Consider the following 18941-nt stretch of genomic DNA (forward strand, 5'->3'; position numbering starts at 1 on the left):
ATTTCAGTTTTGAGGTAGAGCCCTTTGTGTGGAACAACGGTTGAGAACCAGGATGCACAGGGAGAAAATGGGAGTCTGAAGCAGTGGCCCAGGTGAGAAATGTCCTGGTGGTGATGGAGCAATGATGGAAAAAAGCAGTTGAGGTCAAGAAAGTAGTAGGAAATAATAATATATAATAATAATAGCATCAGTTCTTAATTTGATATTGAGGACTTGGGGAAAAAGAGATGACATGATTTACTTAGAATGCACATACTTTTCTTGGACAACTGTATACTCCAGGGTGTTTAGGGGCCAAAAAGTAGCAAGAAAAGAAATAAGGATCATGAAGAGACAAATCCACAGCAATTCATTTTTGATAGAAAAGGGGAATTGAGTCGTGAATCTTTTTTACAGTTTAAATCCACAGAAAACTGCCCAGAGAGTCCCCAGGATTAACTTCCTAACAGAGTAAGGAATTTTTGTCCATAGCTCATGATGTCCTTAAGTTCTACTGAAGCTGGAGTCAGCAGAACCTCTTAGTGACTATGGCATTCTCATCCCAGTGGTCCAACTCCTTGTTCTAGACCAGTGGTGCACAAACGTAGCATGCATCTGAATCCCCTGAAAGGCTCATTATGACTTCTGGGCTGTACCCCAGAGTTTCTGCTTCAGTAGTTCTAGGGGAGGGCCCAAGAATTTGCATTTCTAAAAACTATCCACAGGATCTGGTCACTGCTGATGCTGATGTGGGGGACAATCACAGGAGATGGAACTGAGAACTCATGAGTCTTCTTACAGGAGGAAACACTTGAGATGAGCCTTAGAGAACAAGAACACTTGAGATGAGACTTGAAGAACAAGAACTCTTAGAAAAGAGTAGGAAGGGAAGTTGGCTGAGAAAATCTCAGGTCCATCTGACTTTAGGATTCTATATTGTCTCCCTCGTTTCCTCTTCCTCCTTCAAATGTACGAGAAAGCATACAGGTGCTGTCCTTTGACAAGAGTTTGTCTAGGAGGTGGGTCCTCCCCTATGGCTCTTACCAGGAGCCTGTCCGGGCTTTGCATGGAAAAGGAACAGCTCATTCTCCTCGATACCCTTGAACCATACGGGACACATTCCTTTCTAGGATTAAAAACACGTCAAGGAAACACAGACCACATGTAGGACAGGAAGTGACCAGACGTCCCATTTTCTCCAGTCCCTGGGCAGATACAATGCATCTACCCATCCATTCATCTGCATACACACACACACACCCTTTCTACCAGCACAAGCCAGGGAGGCACAATTCCCAAGGACCAATTTTAAAACCTCTTCCCAAGGAGCCAAAAAGAGAACTTTGTTTCCAGACATTTAGCGCACCATCCAAGACCTAAACTCAAACCTTGATATTTCTCTTCCGCTAGGAGGAAAATGGATTTCCGTCAAGTTGTTACAGATTTTTCTCTGTGTTGATATTTTAAAAATATTTTCCACAAAGCTCCCTGCCAAATGCTTTCATCTCAAACATCTGCACTTCTCCTGTAACTCATGTTAACACATACAAAGCATCAATTGTTGGGACTCCATTCACCTGTAAATTTAGGTTGTCTTCAGAGCCTGAGATTTGTAAACAGGCCCACTTCTCAAGAACACAGCTGCTCAAAGTTTTAGCTTGCCTAAACCCTTCGCTGTAGATTCTGCCTACCTTGTTAGACTTGTCTTTTGCTATCATCCCCACCACCACCTACCCATCCCTTACTTTATGCTCCAGCCAAACTGAACTTTCTTTAGTTATGGTAGCATGCCATGTTCTCCTAGTTCTGAGCTTTGGACTCTGGCTCTGCCCTCCCTTAACTATGCATAACTCATTCCTATTCATTCTTTAGGTCTCAGCTTAGATAAGTGTATTGATAATTATTATTATAGCTTACATTGACTGGAGCCTCACTATATGCCTGATATGGAATTAAGTACTTTACATACACTGATTTAATATATACAATAGCCCATTGAAATAGACATAATTATCAGTAGTCCCATTTTATAAATGAGAAAATTGAGGCCAGAATTTTTTCTTTTTTTGAGGAAGATTAGCCCTGAGCTAACTACTGCCAATCTTCCTCTTTTTGCTGAGGAAGACTGGCCCTGAGCTAACATCCATGCCCATCTTCCTCTATTTTATACGTGGGACACCTACCACAGCATGGCTTTTGCCAAGCAGTGCCATGTCCGCACCCGGGATCTGAACCAGTGAACCCCGGGCCACTGAGAAGGGGAATGCGCGAACTTAACCACTGTGCCACCGGGCCGGCCCCGAGGCCAGAAATTTTTAATAACTTTCCTAAGATCATATTGCTAGTAAGGGCTGAAATCTGAATTGCAACTCAGGCAATCTGCCTCTGAACCCTGGAACATAACTATGCCTAACAATGTTCCTTTAAGCCTTCTCTGAACTCAGCCAAGCCTGGCATGCCTGAGTCCTCACCAACCCCTATTTCCTCCAAAATAGCCTTAACCATACTATACTAACTGTTTACTTCTTCCATTCCTCAAAAACACACAGAAGCTGCTTCTCATTCAACCTGTATCCCCTGGCTCATAGTAGGTCTTTTGTGATTGTTTGTGGAAGACAGGAATAAATTTGGACAGAGTCTGAGTTAAGAACCATTCATGAGGAAAATACATGCTAATCCAATCAGTGATATAAACTCCAGTCTGTAACTAAACCAATTAAGAAAACAAAATTTTTCAGCACTTTAGTAAAGTCTGCTAATAGAAAAATCATACATCAATTATCATTCTTTTTCATTTATTCATTAAAGAAGCTGCCCCAAAGACTTTCAATTGCCAAGGCTTCCCAAATGAGCATGCGGTTAGAGATAGAAAGCCTGATTAAAAAAAAATCAGTAATTCCAACACTTAGTAATTCCCAATTGCCTGTGTTTTGATAAACAGAGTCAAATATGAATAAGAGTTTGGTTAATCGAGTAGAAACGTTTAAAGTTTTGATGCCAAGTGGGGAATTAGGCAAACAGAAAGACATCTGAGCACCTGAGAAGGGGCTGGTATAACCAAGATTAGCTCATGCACCCATGAGGTCTGGTGAGTTTCAGTTGGAAGAGGGGTCTCATCCTTCATAGGCTCAGACATGAGGGAGTGCCAAACTCTTCTGCCTCAGGATGGGATGGGTTCTACAAGCTGAACCTCCAACTGGCAGGCAAGGAAAATGAGGTGGCTCCCTGGATTGACTTCCCTCCCTTTCTTGATACCCTCAGGATCTGACTAAGTGCATTGCCGGTTACCAGTTAGTTCACAGAGCTGATGAGTAACTAGACTCCTGGGCCTAGATGTCTTCATTGTGTGACCAGGATCACCTAGACATCTGGCCTCTCGACCATCACCTGTCTAAGTCAGTTAGAAATTTGGTTCCATTATTTTCTATTTTCATAGGTTTTTCTGGTAAAGCCAGACAATGTCCTTCTCTTTCCCATCCAAAGTGGACATTCTCCCTTCTTTCTTTCTTCTGATTTTTGCTTTTCTACTTTGAGTTTCCCATCCCAAGGCAATTGGCCAGAAGGAGACCAGAAATTTAAAGGTAAGAGGCTGTCCTGCTACCAGAATGATACATAAAATCCCATTGCACATATATTACAGCCCAGACTCCATCAATGGCCCACGTATCTCTGAATGATCTAGCCTGGCACTGTCCAATGCAGGAGCCACTAGCCACATGTGGCTATTGAGCCCTTGCAACATGGGCAGTCTGAATTGAGACGGGCTCTAAGTGGAAAATACACACTGGATTTCAAAGGCTTTGTACCAAAAAATAACGTAAAATTTCATTAACAATTGTTTATATTGATCACATGTTGAAATGATAATATTTTGAAATTTTGGGTTAAATAAAATATATTATTAAATTTACTGTAACTTGTTTCTTTTTAATTTTTTAAATATGGCTACTAGAAAATTTTAAATTACATGTGACTCACACTATATTTCTATCGGGTGGCCTTGATTTACAGATACTTAACATTCAGCCTCAATTCTTGCCACTCTTCCTATCTCATTCTATGCTTCAGGGACACTGACTTTCTTGTAGGCTTTCTAACCTTGCGAGCCTTCTCTCATTACCAGCCTTTATTTATCTGGAACATTTTTTTCATTTCATTTACTCTTACTCATCCTTTGGGCCACAGTTCAGATATTATTTCCTGGGAGTAGGGTGGTGTGTGGACAACTTTCCAAATTTGAGTCAGGGGCCATCTCTGTGACCTCATGATCCTCTCTTTTCTACCCATCAGAGCACTTGTCAGGCTGCTGTAATTGACTCTTTTTGCCCCTCCAGACTGTATGCAACAAGGTGAAGGAACTGCTACTATACATGGTACATAGTAGGTGTTCAATAAATGCTTAGAAAGGAAGGAAGGAAGGAAAACTAATCTGATGGTACAACACCCACAAAAGGTATGGACAAACTACAGCCCACAGGCTAAATCAGGCCCGTCGTCCATTTTTGTAAGTGAAATAATATCGGAATCACAGCTATGCTCATTCATTTACATACCTTCTATGGCTGCTTTTGTGAAGCAAAGGTGAGTAGTTGCAACAGAGACTATAGAGCCCACAAAGCCTAAAATACTTACTATGGGACTCTTTAAAGTTTGTTGACCTCTGCCCTATAAGATAATGCCCAACTCTTCAGGACATGTCACTGCTGACCTGTCCAGCCTTATCTGATGGTACTCCACCTAAAACTACTGCCCATATCAGGTGTGCTGAACTCCCAGCAGTACCAGGAAGCCTCCAACATTTCTGCTCATCCATTCCATCTTCAGACCACACTATAGCTCTCAAAGCTCTCAACACTCTCTAATATACATATATGTAACATACGTACATATAATACATAATATATAAATGCAATATTATATATTATAAATGTAATAAATATGTAGTATATATAATATGTAATCATAGTTATATAATATGTAATAAAAATGAATATATATCCACTTGTAAGCCTTTCTTCTCTATTCTGTGAACTGCTTAAGAGCAAGGACAATTCATTCACTCAACACTTTTTCATAAGTGCCCAACATGTGACATGCGCTGTTCCAGGAGGTGGAGACAAAATGGTCACCAGGCTCATGGCACTTATAACCAAATTAATGGGTGGTAAGAACACTCTCCCTCAGCTGTGTCTCCACTGTCCAACCCAGTGCCAGGCAGGTTGTTGTCACCCAGTGCATGTCTGAGTGAATGAATGTCTCTTACCAGAATCACACTTTTATCTTCACATAATGCTACAAGCCGTGAGGCAACATTAGGAGCTAGACCTGTTTCTACTCCCAGCTTTGACAAGCAGGCAGGCATGAAATAATGGTTAAGAACATAGTTTTGGAGGTAGATTGCCTGTTCTTGAATCCTGGCTCTGACACTGGCTTTCTGTGTGATCTTGGGCAAACTGCTAGACCCTTGTGTGACTCATTCTTCTTGTCTGTAAAGTGGGGATAAAAACACTCAATTCGTAGAAATGCCATGTAGATTCAATGACCAATAATATATATGCAAAATTCATAAACCAAGTGTCTGGCCCATAAGTGAGCTCTCTGTAAGTGTTGGCTGTCATTACATTCATGTGTCGCTTAATGATGGGGATACATTCTGAGAAATGCCTCGTTAGATGATTTTGTCATTGTGAGAACATCACAGACTCTACTTACCCAAACCTAGATGGTACAGCCTACTACACACCTAGGTTATGGTACTATTCTTATGGGACTACTGTCATATATGCAGTTCCTCGTTGACCGAAATGCCGTTACGCAGTGCGTGACTGTATTATCATTGTCATTGTCATTGTTATCACTGCCTAAGAAAGGGCATGTGACAACTTTAGCAGCCTCATTGGTCAAACGGGGACAGAGACATCTTTTCTATCCATTTTTCTGTGGGAATCACCACATGAAAGGACTTCATAACCTGTAAAGTGCTCTCCAGATGTGAGCCATGGTGATGATTATCTCGCAGATGTGTGGCCCAAGCCTCCACAGATACATCTGTAAGGAGCAAATATCTGGAGGCCTGGCATTCCATCGTCCCACCTTCTGCCTCCCTTTCCCCTCCTGCTCTAGTTCCTTCCTCACACAGCCCCTTCTCCCTCCCAGGGGCAGCTTGCCAGTTCCAGGGTTGGAGCGAGAGGAATAACATGCTTCTGTTCTCTGTCCAGTGTGGAAATTCCATCTCTTGGCAGTTTCCATCATTTCACAGTTGCACTGAGGGTCCATTAAGGCTTCTTATGGGAAGAGAGGAGGGTGTGGAGAGAGAGAGGGAATGGGAATCCCTTTCACTAGGATTTTACTAACACTTCCAGATGAAATCTTTCCATCCAGTCACCAAAACCCTCAGTGGGTCATGGCTACTGCTAGAATGTCATTTTTTAAAAAGAAACCAACAGCAAAAGAATGCTGCTCTGAACTGAAGCACACGTCCATTTGATTTTTTTTCCTAACTATTTTTCCCTCATGGCTTTCTCAAACATAACACAGTCTGGGTTAGTTCTCAGAACAGCTTTAGATTTAAAGGTGAGACTGCTTTGTAGAGAGTCTCCCAAAGTCAATTCTGTTCAAAATGCATTTATTTAGCATCAATAAATAGACAACGTGCTAGGCCTTAGAGGCCCAGAGGTGAGTGGAGCACAGGACTGTTGTTGGAGATGACCCAGCCTTTGCGGAAACAGTCATGAAACCCAGAGCTTTCTGACATGCTATGGTAGGGCTAACATAGACGTGATCCCTGGCACTTGGGGATCTCAAAGGAGAGGGCAGGGACCCAGCTCTGGTGTTGCCTGGCCCCAACATGGAACCAAGTACATAATAGGTCTTCCATAGGGAGTGAGTGAATTAACGAGCCCTATATCTGAGAGTTCCAGGAAGGCTTCCTAAAGAAAACTCTTCGGTGAATATTTGTGCCAGGGTTTATAGGTTGCTAGTGGAAGTAATAGAATTTGGCACAAAGAGAACTTGCTGCAAACCTTTGGGGGATCTTGGCCCTCAGGTTTCAACCTATTAGGGAAGATGGAGAGCAAGAGTTTAAGGAGAAAGCCAGGCGACTTCAGGGCCTCAGTAGCAAGAAGAGCTCAAAAATCTCATCCAGGCTCTACAGCTAAACAAACCCCACTGTTCCTTTTTTATATCACTCTGCTCAAGATTCAGAGTGAGACTCTGGGAGTAAGACTCTAGTTGGAACATGCAGGTCATATGCCTGGGTAATGAGAGGAATCATTTGCAGTGGAAGAATATCACTCTTTAAGTTCCACCAAGACCATACCCAGTGGGACAGATGTGGTTCCTACCCTCTCCCCCCAAAACAGTTAGGGTATTGCTGAGAAGGAGTAACTGTTGCTGAGCAGCCAAAGAAGACACTGCGACTGTTTGAAGAGTTAGGCAGAAGAAAAACGGTGGCAAGAGGATGCATGCTCATGGAAGCAGGATGAGTAAAGTTATGGAGGTCTGGAAAAATAAGGACTGGGCAGGAAATTTCAAGCAACTTAGCATTACTTGGGTATAAGGCATGAGACAAAAGTGACTTGGTATGAACAAAGGCACAACATGGTGATACTTAAACTTGAAATTGCCCTGTGGAGTGATTGGGAGAATGAAGGGGCTATGGAATCCAATGCCACCCTTGCCTGTGTCCCTGCTGCTTGGAAATAGTGTGTTGTTTTTGCCCAACATCAAGGGCTGCAGTGTGTTCTGTGACTGTTACGTCCCACTGATACTGGGACAAATAGATTAAACAAGTCCAAATACCATTAACCCAACTACAGATCTGCTGAGTGGGCTCTCAGTTTGGCCCATCCCCAGCTGGAAGTTTCACTTGAAGACTTAAAAGGAACAAGGGCAAAAATTCTCATCTGCGGCCCATGCCCCATGCCCCCAGCCAACCACGGAAACCTCTGATGCCCAATAATCATCCTTTGTTCTATTTCGGTTTGCAGATTTTGTTTTTAGCACAAGCCCCAGTGTCTTATATAACAGAACATGTGGTTGAGTGAGAAGCTCTTTCTCCCTGAAGTTACATTTTCCTGGAACTAATATTGATGCCAAAGGAATGGACAAGTGAAAATTCAAGAAAAACTAAACTACAAGCCTTTATTGAGCACCTACTGTGTGCCAGACTCTATGCGAGGCCCTTTCTTACTTATTTATAATGTATTCCATGTCCCAGTGAGGTAGATGAATTTGGTGATTCCCGTTTTTCTAGAGAGAAAATTGAGTTCCAGGTCTTAAAGTTCCCATGTTTGGGGAAGCTGGAACTTAAACCCAAGTTTGTCTGACCCAAAAGACCACGATTCATTCCTCAGAACTAATCTATCCCTTGATAGTTCTCTCTGTAGTTATTTTATTCCCTACCCCAGGGACCCGAACCTCACCCTGGTTGGCTTTCAGTTTGTACCTCTCTAGTGATGGAAAGCTCACCACCTCACAAAAAAAGCAGGTTTTTATATGGAGACAAAATCAGCCTCCCTGGGCCAACCTCTTGTCTCCACTCTGTTCTCCTGAACCTCAGGAAAGGAACCCATTTCCTCAGCTGCATACCTACTATTACAACATCTGAAGATGAGATTGGGTCTTGGTGAATTCTCCATATAAATTCACAAACTCTCTACATTCTGGTTGGAAAGGTTCTTGGAAATCATCTAGATCTGTGGTTCTTAAACATGGCATGCATCAAAGTCACCCTGGGAAACTTGTAACACTACAGATTCCCAGGTCTCTCCCAAGACTGACTTAATTGGAATCTCAATGAGTGGAGCCTAGAAATCTGTATTTCCCCCAAGCTCCTAGGTCATTCAGATGTTTCAATCCAATTCTCCAAATTATATTGCATGGGAGATCACGATCCAAAGAGGGGAAGAAATTTGCCCAAGGCCACACAGGCAATCGGTCATGTTTTTATTTCCTGATAAGGCAAGGCCAGCCTCGCTGATCCCCGCAGACAGCCTCTCTAAACACTCGCTCTGCTCTGGAAAGCTGTTCATTGACTGTGGAGGTGAATAGCTTGTAAGTGAGTGAAGAAACTACGTCATCCCTGATCATAAAACCTAGTGGACCACAACCAGGCTGGTGTTTGTACTACAAAACCACCTGGGGAGGGTGACCCGACTTGGCACTGGCCTTGTTTCCCGAGCAGAAGTAAGGCTTTCTTCCCTGCCCCTCCCTACCTGCCCAGACGTTGGGAAAGGGGATGGGCCTGGGGTTACCAAGGGGTCAGGAAAGCACTGGAGATAAAATCAGGGAATATTCCACTCTTGGTTCTGCCAGCTTCACGACCTTGGACAGGGACATTTCCCTTTCTGGCCTTCAGTCTTCCCATTTCTAAAATGGGAGTATTGGCCTCGGTGAGGTTATGAGAACAGAGCTGTAGAGTCACCGTGTCTTAAGTGAAAACTGCATCCCAGTTCCTTACTAATGGTGCGAACCTGGGGTCATCACCTAACCTCCCTGTGCCTCAGGACTAGCTATGCAAAATGGGGATGTTGACAGCTACATCATGGGGTGTATGTGACGACTAGATGAGATATGGCAACTAACACACTTGGCACAGACCCTGGCCATGAGAATCCTGTAATATTAGAGCTGAAAGTGCTCAAGAAATGGTAATTATTGCTCTTTTTGTTTTAGAAATTTGTCATTCTAACCTGAATCCCCAAGAGACCAGCCTCTCTGACCAAGGGGCAGAGTCCTGAGGCCTTACTTTGAATGAACTTTTCCGGTTCCTGTACAGACAGTCTTTCAGTCCCCCAGCGGCTCCTTGGCAATCCTGTCAATGGACTTTTCGGTATACCCCAAAGCAAATTGCTCTGGGGGTCAGATTAAAGAAGCCCAAATGTCTTCTCTGGCCCGGAGACCCTGTGGAAACACAAATCCAGCCTCAGTTTCCTTGTCTAAAAAATACAGGTCATGAGCCTTGTCCCAGAAGATTCAAATAAAAGTGGTTTTGAGACTATGTGGAAATGCATCAGCACACATCTTCTGAGCTCCTTTCACGTAGTTTCCTCTGTCCCGGGCACAGGCGACATGAAACATGGCCCTACCCAGGAGTGCACATGTTAGGGGAAAAAAAAGAATCCTAATGGCATAACTAGAACTCAGTGGGCTAAGCAGAAACATCACAGATGTGTGGGGATTATGAGCACCAAAAGGAGGAGCCCCTGCCCTGAATTTGTGGGGTATGGTCAGAGCAGCTTTCTTGGAATAAGTAACACTTCTCCCTTGGGAGTTTGCTTTGTAAACATTAATGCTCTCTACAAATATATAGGATTGTTTACTCTCTCCATTGCCAGTTGTGAGCCCTGAGGGCTTGAGAATCCTGGAATGTTAGAGCTGAAGGATTCTTCAGCGAAGTTCTAGTCCAATCGATCTGTTTATGAAAAGACATTGAGGGCAAGACTAAGGGGAAACTGGCCCAGGATCCCACAGTCTGTTAGCGTCAGAGCTGGGTCCAGAATCTCAATTCTTAACTTCCTGTTTGGGGCACCCACTGCTACCTGAAATGACAACCTCCTCCGCAGCCTCCTTGTCTCCTTCACACACACACTTGCCCACTTGTCCAGTGGAGCACACCTGTGGCACCCCGTCCTTCCCTGCTGCCAACTCCTGTAAAACAGGAAAGCAGAGAAGCTTGGCTTCGACAGTAACATGTACAAACACATGCAGCAAAGTTTCCAAAGGGAGACAGACAGTGAGCGCCTTTCAGGGTCTGGCAGTTTTATGGGTGGAGGGCAATTAAAAAGCACACCCCCACACAAAGCCATGGGTTTTGTTTGGCTGTGGTCTTCTCTCCAGGCTCCTTATATGCCACATGGATGGTGCAAATTGGAAGGACCACTTTTCTCAAGGGATGCTGGGCATTCGTGTGCTGCCTCAGGATCCTCCGTCAGGAGTCCATCATTCTAGACATCAAGCTCAACTTTGCTGGATGCTAGCTATGAGCTAGGTCCAGTGCAAGGCTCAGGGTATAGAGAGAACGCTACCAAGTCCATGCCTTTGCTCATAGTCCTACGGGGAAGAATAACACAGAGTAACAAAAATGTTGGAATGGTGGCCGGAGTCCCCAGTATGAGACCACAGAGGAGAGAGTTACCACCTCCTTCTGGGAGAGGCAAAAGGTCTCAGGGAACCAGTGAAAGACATGTCAGCTGGATCTGCAGAAGCTGGAAGGGCATTCCAAGCAGGGGGAATAGAACACGCAAACGCTGAAGGAGAAGGCATGAGAAAGAGTTTTTGAGCTTTTTCACTGTGGCTGCAGAGTAGGGTGATAAGTACAAGAATGACAACAACAACAACCACTAACAATTATATAGTGTTTGTTATACGCCAGATACTGTCCTAAGCATCTGACACATATTGACCTGTTTAATCCGCACTAAAACCTACGAAGGGTGCTGCTCTTTCCCCCAATTGACAGAGGAGAAAACCAAGGCATGGAGAGATTGTCACTTGTCCAAGGCTGTTGGACCTTTAGCAACCAGTAGGGCTTATATGACCATGAGTGGGATTGGGATCGTCTCCAGCGCAATAGAGTTGGCTAGGGATCCAGGCTCTGCTCCAGCCTTGCTAATAAGAACTTAATCCTCTCTAGACTGGCCAAAGGGAACCATGCATTCTGCCATTGTCAACCTCAAAGGGAGGTAGTGAAGATAAAAGAAAGCGAGAGGTGAAAACTGTTCTTTGTATATGAGTCATCATCTGATATAATCCTCATATCCATGGCACATACATCTCCCCCAGTGTGGTGGGGGCATATGGAGGACCCAAGGCCCACAGAGGGTGACTGGCTTGCTCAAGGTCACCCTGCCACTGTACAACAGAGGCAAGACTAGAACCCCAAACTCCCCACCTCAGGAGGCAACAGAGTGTAGCAGTTAAAATTCTGGGATCAGATGACACCTGGATTGAAATTTTGGTTCTGCCACTTATTAGCCGCCTGAGACCAGGAAGTTTCTTAAATCCTCTGGTGTTCAATTCCTACATCTATAAAATGGGGATGGTAATCTATACATCACAGAGTTGTTGTGAGGAGTATATGAAATATATGTGTAAGGAATCTGTTGTATGATAAGCAATCAATCAACTAAATGGCAATGGTGATGAGGATGAGGGAAGTGAAGAAGAAGGAAGAGGAGAAGAAGACAATGATGATGAAGAATTCAGCACTCTTTTCATTAAATCCAGTACTTCACTCTTCCACAAGATTTCACACTTGCTTTACACAGCCTCTCACTATGGTTCACATACCTTCACTTGGAAGTCATAACACATTCACTCATAGTTACACACAGGTTCATGTATAGTTTCCACACAAAGCTAAACGATATTCTTGGTTCTCTTATATTCCATTTACTGTATCTACATAATGTAAATCATGCCTCATCCATGCATTATCCATTGAGCCCATGTGATTTATCATCTACTTCCTGCCCCAATCAGTTCTGCCCAGTCTAACGCTCAGACACCAGAGGGGAAAGAGAAGATCCAAGTTCCTGGGGCTCTTAGTTATCAAGTGCTATCTAGTCAACCTTCTTAAGACCACTCAGATCTGGCCTCACCATTGCAATGGCCCTAGTTCAGGCATCCTCATCTCCCTCCTAAACAACACTTATTTAGTCTTCTATCTTATCCTGTCTTATCTATCCTATCCTATCTTGTCTCCATGCCACTGGCTCTCTCCCTTCTCTCCACTCTCCTACTTTGCAGCAAGAGGTGTCTTTTCAAAATGCTTATCTGACCATGTAGATCCCTGCCTTCAATCCAATGCCTTCCAATGGCCAACGTAGTCTGGCTCTGCCAAACTCTCCAAACACACCCTCCATCTCTCAGCCCATATCAGCTGATCACCATCTCTCAAACATGGCACTCCTTCCCTGATATGCTGATCTCTTTGGCCATAATGCCCTTGCTCTACTGCTCTGCTTGCTGAACTCTTATACATCTTCTGACTGTGAAGACTCTCCTGATGACTGCCTTCCAAAGGCAGAGTTAATTGAACCCACCCTTTCTCCTGTAGAGAAGCCATTGTAATAACCACTGATTGACAGCTTGTGTTTGCAAGCCCCCAATGACTTTATATATATTATCTAATTTAATCTTCCCAACAGTCCTTTGAGGTAACTTACTTATCCCTTTTATAGGTGAAAAAAGTGAGGCTTACAGAGGTTAAGTTAATGTTAGCTAACTTGAGCCTCTTAATTAGTGAGACCTGTTGAGTTTGCCTTATACATTTCTCTCAGGGTCCAGACTCTCCTTACTATAAACTGCAGAGCCAGTATTTAAGCTCAGATTGGCTTGACTCCAAAATGTCTGATTTTATCACACCGTATTTAGTCAGCTAAGTTCTAGGAGTTCCTTAAGGGTAAGATCTGTGTCCTGTTCACCTCAGTACCCCAAACCGGGAAATTAGTACTCATGCCTTGGCTGAAATTTATAGAGACTTAGCTTCTGACTTAAGACGGAGAAGGGTAACTGCACCCATTTGCCCTGTGAAGTAGGAAGCAGAGTGCTCACCAGTCTGAAATATGTAGTCTGCCCAAGTTTAGATCTCAGTATCTCAACATCATTACTTACTAACTATAGGAGTCAGAGCTGGTTATTCAACATGTCTAAACCTCACTTTGTTTAATTAGAAAATGTAATCATATTAGCTCATGGCTGTTTTGCACGTGGTTAAATGAGATAAGTGTATAAAGACATTGATAGGATGAGGACTCCCTAAATGGCAGTTAGCAGCACCTGTCTGTGCAGTCCATTCTTAATCATGAAGCCTGCCTAGAAAAGACACTTCTTGACTATACAGAAGATGAGAGTTCTCCCATCTGTGTGTAAACACACAGAGATGTGTGTTTACAACTTCTTTATTCAGTGATGGAGACCACATGAAAAGCCCCATCTTTGCCAGCATAGTGGGACATGAACTCCCCTGGCATTTTCCATGGCAGCACATGAATCGATCTGGCTGTGAAGAGGCCAGGGTCCTGGATCCAGTACCCTCATTCACACTTCAAGAATTTTTCTTTTTCTTTTTCCAATGAAACATCTTAACAAATATTGGTCTAACCTCCTTTACTGCCATGGCAGGGCACACACCTGTCTTGCCAGCTTTCTGGAATCCCACTCTAGAGAGTCTTATGGTGGCTGGGAAGGGCAACAGTCTCCACAGTTCCAGGAAAAGGAGGTTGAAACCAGAGAGGGGAATAGACAGGAGAACAAGTTGGGGACAGCCTGATGGCGGATATTCTCAGGGGGCAGCTGACTTTGGCAAATGGGGCAGCTATCCAGAGGCCGCAGCTGTCTGAGAGAGCCTCAGAGAAAACCACATACTTCTCCTTGAGGCTCTTGATATTGCATTAAGTTCCACCACTGCAGCCAATTCTCTCTGAGTTAAACTTTTGATACTATTTACAATTCATATACTGCATAGGGCTGCTAGTCATTAATTCCTGCTCTTAATCAGAATTCTCTAGGCCTTTCCCAGGTAAGGTTTCCTAGTAATTTCTCCAAGATTAATAGCATTACGAATATTGTCTACTGAGAGTAAAAAAGAGCCTACTATCTATTGTTCTGGGTGCATTATAGTTATTATCTCACTCAAACGTCACAAATAACCCCATGGGGGTAGACTATCAGTGACCTCATTTTGTTGATGAGGAAACTGGGATTCAGGCATCAAATGACTCACCCAAGGGCAATGGCTGGTGAATGGCGGCAGAGTCAGATTTAAACTAAATCAGGCTCAAATCACAGCCCTGGCATGTTGGGGAGTTTAACTTTCTGCAGCTGTTGAGCCAAATTTTTCCTCAGGTTGTGTCAGGACAATGGAAAGCTATAGCAATGGGGTGATTTGATGAAGGCCCTGGACCAAGTGTTCAGAAGAGGGTATACACAAGAGGACTTTAGAACAGGGCTTGGAATGTGGCAATGCTACAGACTCAATGTTTGTGTCCTCCTAAAATTCATAGGTTGAAGCTTATTCTCAATGTGATGGTACTTAGAGATAGGGCCTTTGGGAAGTGATTGGGTCTTGAGGATGGAGCCCTCATGAATGGGACTAGTGCTGTTAAGAAAGAGACCCCGGAAATCTCCCTCTACCCTTCTGCCATGTGAGGACACAGCAAGAAGATGGCTGCCTATGAACCCACCATCTCTCACCAGAAAACAACTCTGCTGATGCCTTGATCTTGGACTTGCCAGCTTCCATAACTGTGGGAAACAAATTTGTGTTGTCTATAAGTCACCTAGTCTATGGTTTGCTGTTACACCATAACTAAGACAGGCAACAGACCAAGACAGGCAAGTATTCAATGAATGGTAACTATTGTTTTTCTTTTCTTCTTCTCCCTCTTTTTTTTTTTTTTTTTTTTCTGTAAGATGTTGGTTCTTTTCTGAATATACTATCCCTGGGAGAAGGGTCATCAATACTGAGGGGGGAATTTATCCATCTAAATTCCACCTACATACTTGCAGAAATGTAAATCCAATAACAATAAAACTTCTTAAAAGAGCACCTTTGAGCTTAGATTGTTGAAGCTGAGCAGATCTCTAGGCATCTGAGTTGTTTGGAAGAATGTCCCTCTGCTGCGTTTCCCTACGTGGATTAGAGTCCTGGGGGGAAAAAAAAACTCAGCATGTAGCTTTTCAGGAATGAGATTGTTGATCTCATCAGCACACATCGAAATTGAGAAGTAGGCATATTTTCAACTGCTTACATTTTACTGATATCAGTATCTTTCCCTGTCTGAGTTCCCATAGTGCACTAATCTCTTTAACAGGCATCATCCTTGCATTATGAAATAACTGACCCACATCCCATCTCCTCTAGCAAGCTAGCCTCTCTGAGCTATTGCCAGGACGTGAAGAATCTATAATGCCTCTTTGTACTCATTACTCTCCCAGGTAACACACTGGAAGCAGCATAATTGCCATTTAAAAGGACACTGCAATGGCAGAATGTGTCCCCAGTGACCTCAGGATCCAAAATGCCATCATTTCTTGCTTGGAAAATGAGAATAGTCACCCTCTTTTGGGCTTTCTCAAGTCCCACCTCTACCTGCAGCTTGAATGGTTTTTCTTAAAGAGAAAGTTGGCTATTTTACTCCCTTGCTAACTTTCCACAGTGGCTCTCAGTTACTTCAAATACTGTCAAACTTTTTGTCCAAGGCTTCCAATGCTCTGCCTAGCTTCCAGTCATACCTCTGGCTACTTCCTACTTCAATCTGTATTCTCAAGAAAAGTGCTCTCAGCCCTTGATAAGTTATATTTTCTTATCTCTGGGCTTTTGCTCATGGTGTCACATCTGCCTGGAACAAATCCCATCTTTCCTCACTCTGTCTGGCTTATTCCTCCCCATCCTTTGGGTTTAGGCATCACTTTTTCAAGAAAGCATTTCAGAACCCTTCCAGTTTGTCTCATGACAATTGAGTTCAAAGAACTCTTCTCCTACTATAGTCTGAAATCACCAGACTGCTTCTCTATAATTTCCATTAGACTGTAAGTTCCCTGAGGGCAGGGAGCATCTCTCTCTTTAGCTGCATGCCCACTGCCTGGTATATAGTAGATAATCAATAAATATTTGTTGAGTGAATAACCAGAGGTCCCCTTTGGTAAGAAACACTACCCAAGCAGAAAGAGAGACAATAGGAATTTTTAATGCATGGAAAGTCCTGCAGGGACTCTGGGCAGACCCACAGGTAGCAGGAAGAGGCAGGGATCCTGCAAACTCAATAATGTCTGGGGGAAAAAAAAAGTCCTAAAGACCCAAGCTTCCTCACTGCAACAATCCTCGGGGCCTCCTTCCTGATGCTGAAGAGGTCCAATTGTCTCTCCAGAGGTCTCTTCCAGGGGTCCATGGCAGGAAGGAAGTTGAGTGTGGCAGGAGGAAGGAAGAAGAGCAAAGGCCGCTTGGTCTCCACCTGAAAACTCCTGCCTCGAGTTTGACCGCCATCCATAAGAAAAAAGTTTAAAAGGGAGAGACTTTGATAGAGTCAAATAATACCTTAGAAAAAATAAAAGTAGAGAAAAATGGATAATTCCAGTGGTTACAAAGTTCTCTGTCAGCTATCCACAAGAGAAAGAGTTTGCTTTGGCCTTGCTGGCAAGCCTCATCTGCCAGGCCCATCCTCAGTTGTTCCCTAGCCCACCCAGGCCCCAAGATCCACGAGAGTACTGCTCCCCCTACCACGGAGAGTCTCTGTGCTCACAGAGGGCGGTGCCCTCCCTCACCGGCCCTTGGACTCCCCATACGTGTTTCGGGCCATGGACACCATCTTCTCTTCGCACGTGATTTTGGTGTCCTTGAGGATGCTGTACCACACCATACCCGCAGGCCGGACCTCCTCACTGCGGCAGAAAAGGTAGGGCACGGTGTCCACGCGGCTCTGGATGTAGGCGCTTCGCAGGAGGCTGGAGCAGTGGCTGCTCACCCTTTCCAGCCGCCGTAGGATCAGATGGGCCTTCCTGAAAGGTAGGAGGACACAGTGATGAAAGAAGAAGCCCAGATCAAGGGTTAGGCCTTTGAGGTGGTGAATAAAAGTCAACAGACAAATGAGGACTTCCTGTCCTAACAATTTCCTATCCATTATTGACCTGAGTGTGGGATTTCAAACACCTATTCAAAAACCACCTTAGAACCTGTCCTTTTCATTGTGCGTGCAAAGTGTTAAAAATGAAAGAGGTATATCCTTTGACCTAGCACCTTCACTTCTAAGATATGAGAGTCATAGAGTTATAAGGTAAGAAGCCTTAGGACTCTGACCAAGTAGAAATTACTATAATAATGATAAACAACAACTAAGATTTATCAACACTTACCATGCGCTAGACACTGGGTAAGTACTTTATATACGTTTCAAATTTTTAATTTAATGTTCACAATAGCCCTGAAAATATTGTTCTTTCCACTCATATTTAATTGATGTGGAGCCCAAGGCTCAGAGAAATGACATTATTGACCAAGACCAAACATCAAGTTCTCCACTGGAGTTGGGCATTGGGCTCTAGGCCTGAACACCCACAAAGTCCCTCTCTAACTGTCTCTTTCTTGTTTTTTGAATTCTCTCACCCTCAAAAGAAAATCTTGCCCTCTGTGCTTCTCTTTCATCAAAGCCTTAATATATACATCCCTAAGTCAGAACTTGTCTATCTCATTTTTCTCATCTCTAAAACAGTGATGGTAGTCTTACCTGCATAAATTGGTTGTGAGATTAACTATGAGAAATGCCCAAAGCCTGGCATAGAGTAAGCTCCCAATAAATGATAGCTACTACTATAAAGAATTGTCATAATGATGTCTCAGGATCAAGGTCATACTTAACACTAGTCTAAGCGAGAATCAACCTGTATTGTGGTGATCATCATCAGGAATTTATCTAGAGTTCTTTATCCAGCACCAGAGAGAGGATCACTGAGGAGGTCTAGTGGCTACATAGAAAATGAAAGCTAGCAAGGATCTTTAAGATCACTTAGTCCAGGGTTTCTCAACAGTGGTACTACTGACATTTGGGCTGGATAATTCTTTGTGGTAGGGGCAGTCTTGTAGGAAGTTTAGCAGCATACCTAGGCCTCTGCCCACCAGATGCCAATAGTACCCCCAACCTCAGTCATGACAATAAATTTATCTCCAGACATTGCCAAATCGCCCTAGTTGAGAATCATTGACCTAGTCTGACCCAGTTTCATTAAAAATGTGGAAACTGAGGCTTAGAGAGGAAAAAGAAAATCCCTTTCCCCAGTCACACTACAAGTCAGCTTCAATGTCAAGGTGTCTGCCTCCATGTGGAATCCACTTTTCTCTACATCCCAGCATCTTCAAGATGCCCAGGAATCCAGAGAGGCTAAATGAGAGGCTCTCTCCTGATGTCCTCTCCATGCCCCTAAGACCCCAGGAGGGAGCTGTTTTACGATAACAGACCCCACAA

The 18941-nt window shown here is 43.7% G+C and overlaps 1 protein-coding gene and 1 long non-coding RNA gene across 8 annotated transcripts in view; both read right to left on the reverse strand.

Moving 5' to 3' along the window:
* Positions 1-15631, reverse strand: part of LOC138920753 (uncharacterized) — a 71222-nt gene extending 55591 nt beyond the window's left edge. Inside the window, exons 1-3 of one of the 2 annotated variants that reach the window (XR_011432499.1) lie at positions 15534-15631; positions 10521-10629; positions 9672-9882 (exon numbers count right to left, since the gene is read on the reverse strand). This is a non-coding gene — a long non-coding RNA (uncharacterized lncRNA). Of the gene's footprint in view, positions 1-9671; positions 9883-10520; positions 10630-15533 lie in introns of those variants that run through there. The other variant, XR_011432498.1, reaches the window with a different exon arrangement.
* A 1022-nt stretch (positions 15632-16653) lies between these two features.
* The window catches only part of ASTN2 (astrotactin 2), an 828204-nt gene continuing 825916 nt past the window's right edge, over positions 16654-18941 (reverse strand). For all 6 annotated transcript variants that reach the window (XM_023628756.2, XM_023628754.2, XM_070251110.1 and 3 more), the window contains one exon: positions 16654-17481. In XM_023628756.2, coding sequence (XP_023484524.1) covers positions 17244-17481 — 238 coding nt within the window. In that variant the 3' untranslated portion in view covers positions 16654-17243. The remainder of the gene's footprint in view (positions 17482-18941) is intronic.

Source organism: Equus caballus, chromosome 25 (genome assembly GCF_041296265.1).
Source record: "Equus caballus isolate H_3958 breed thoroughbred chromosome 25, TB-T2T, whole genome shotgun sequence".
Classification (NCBI taxonomy): domain Eukaryota; kingdom Metazoa; phylum Chordata; class Mammalia; order Perissodactyla; family Equidae; genus Equus; species Equus caballus.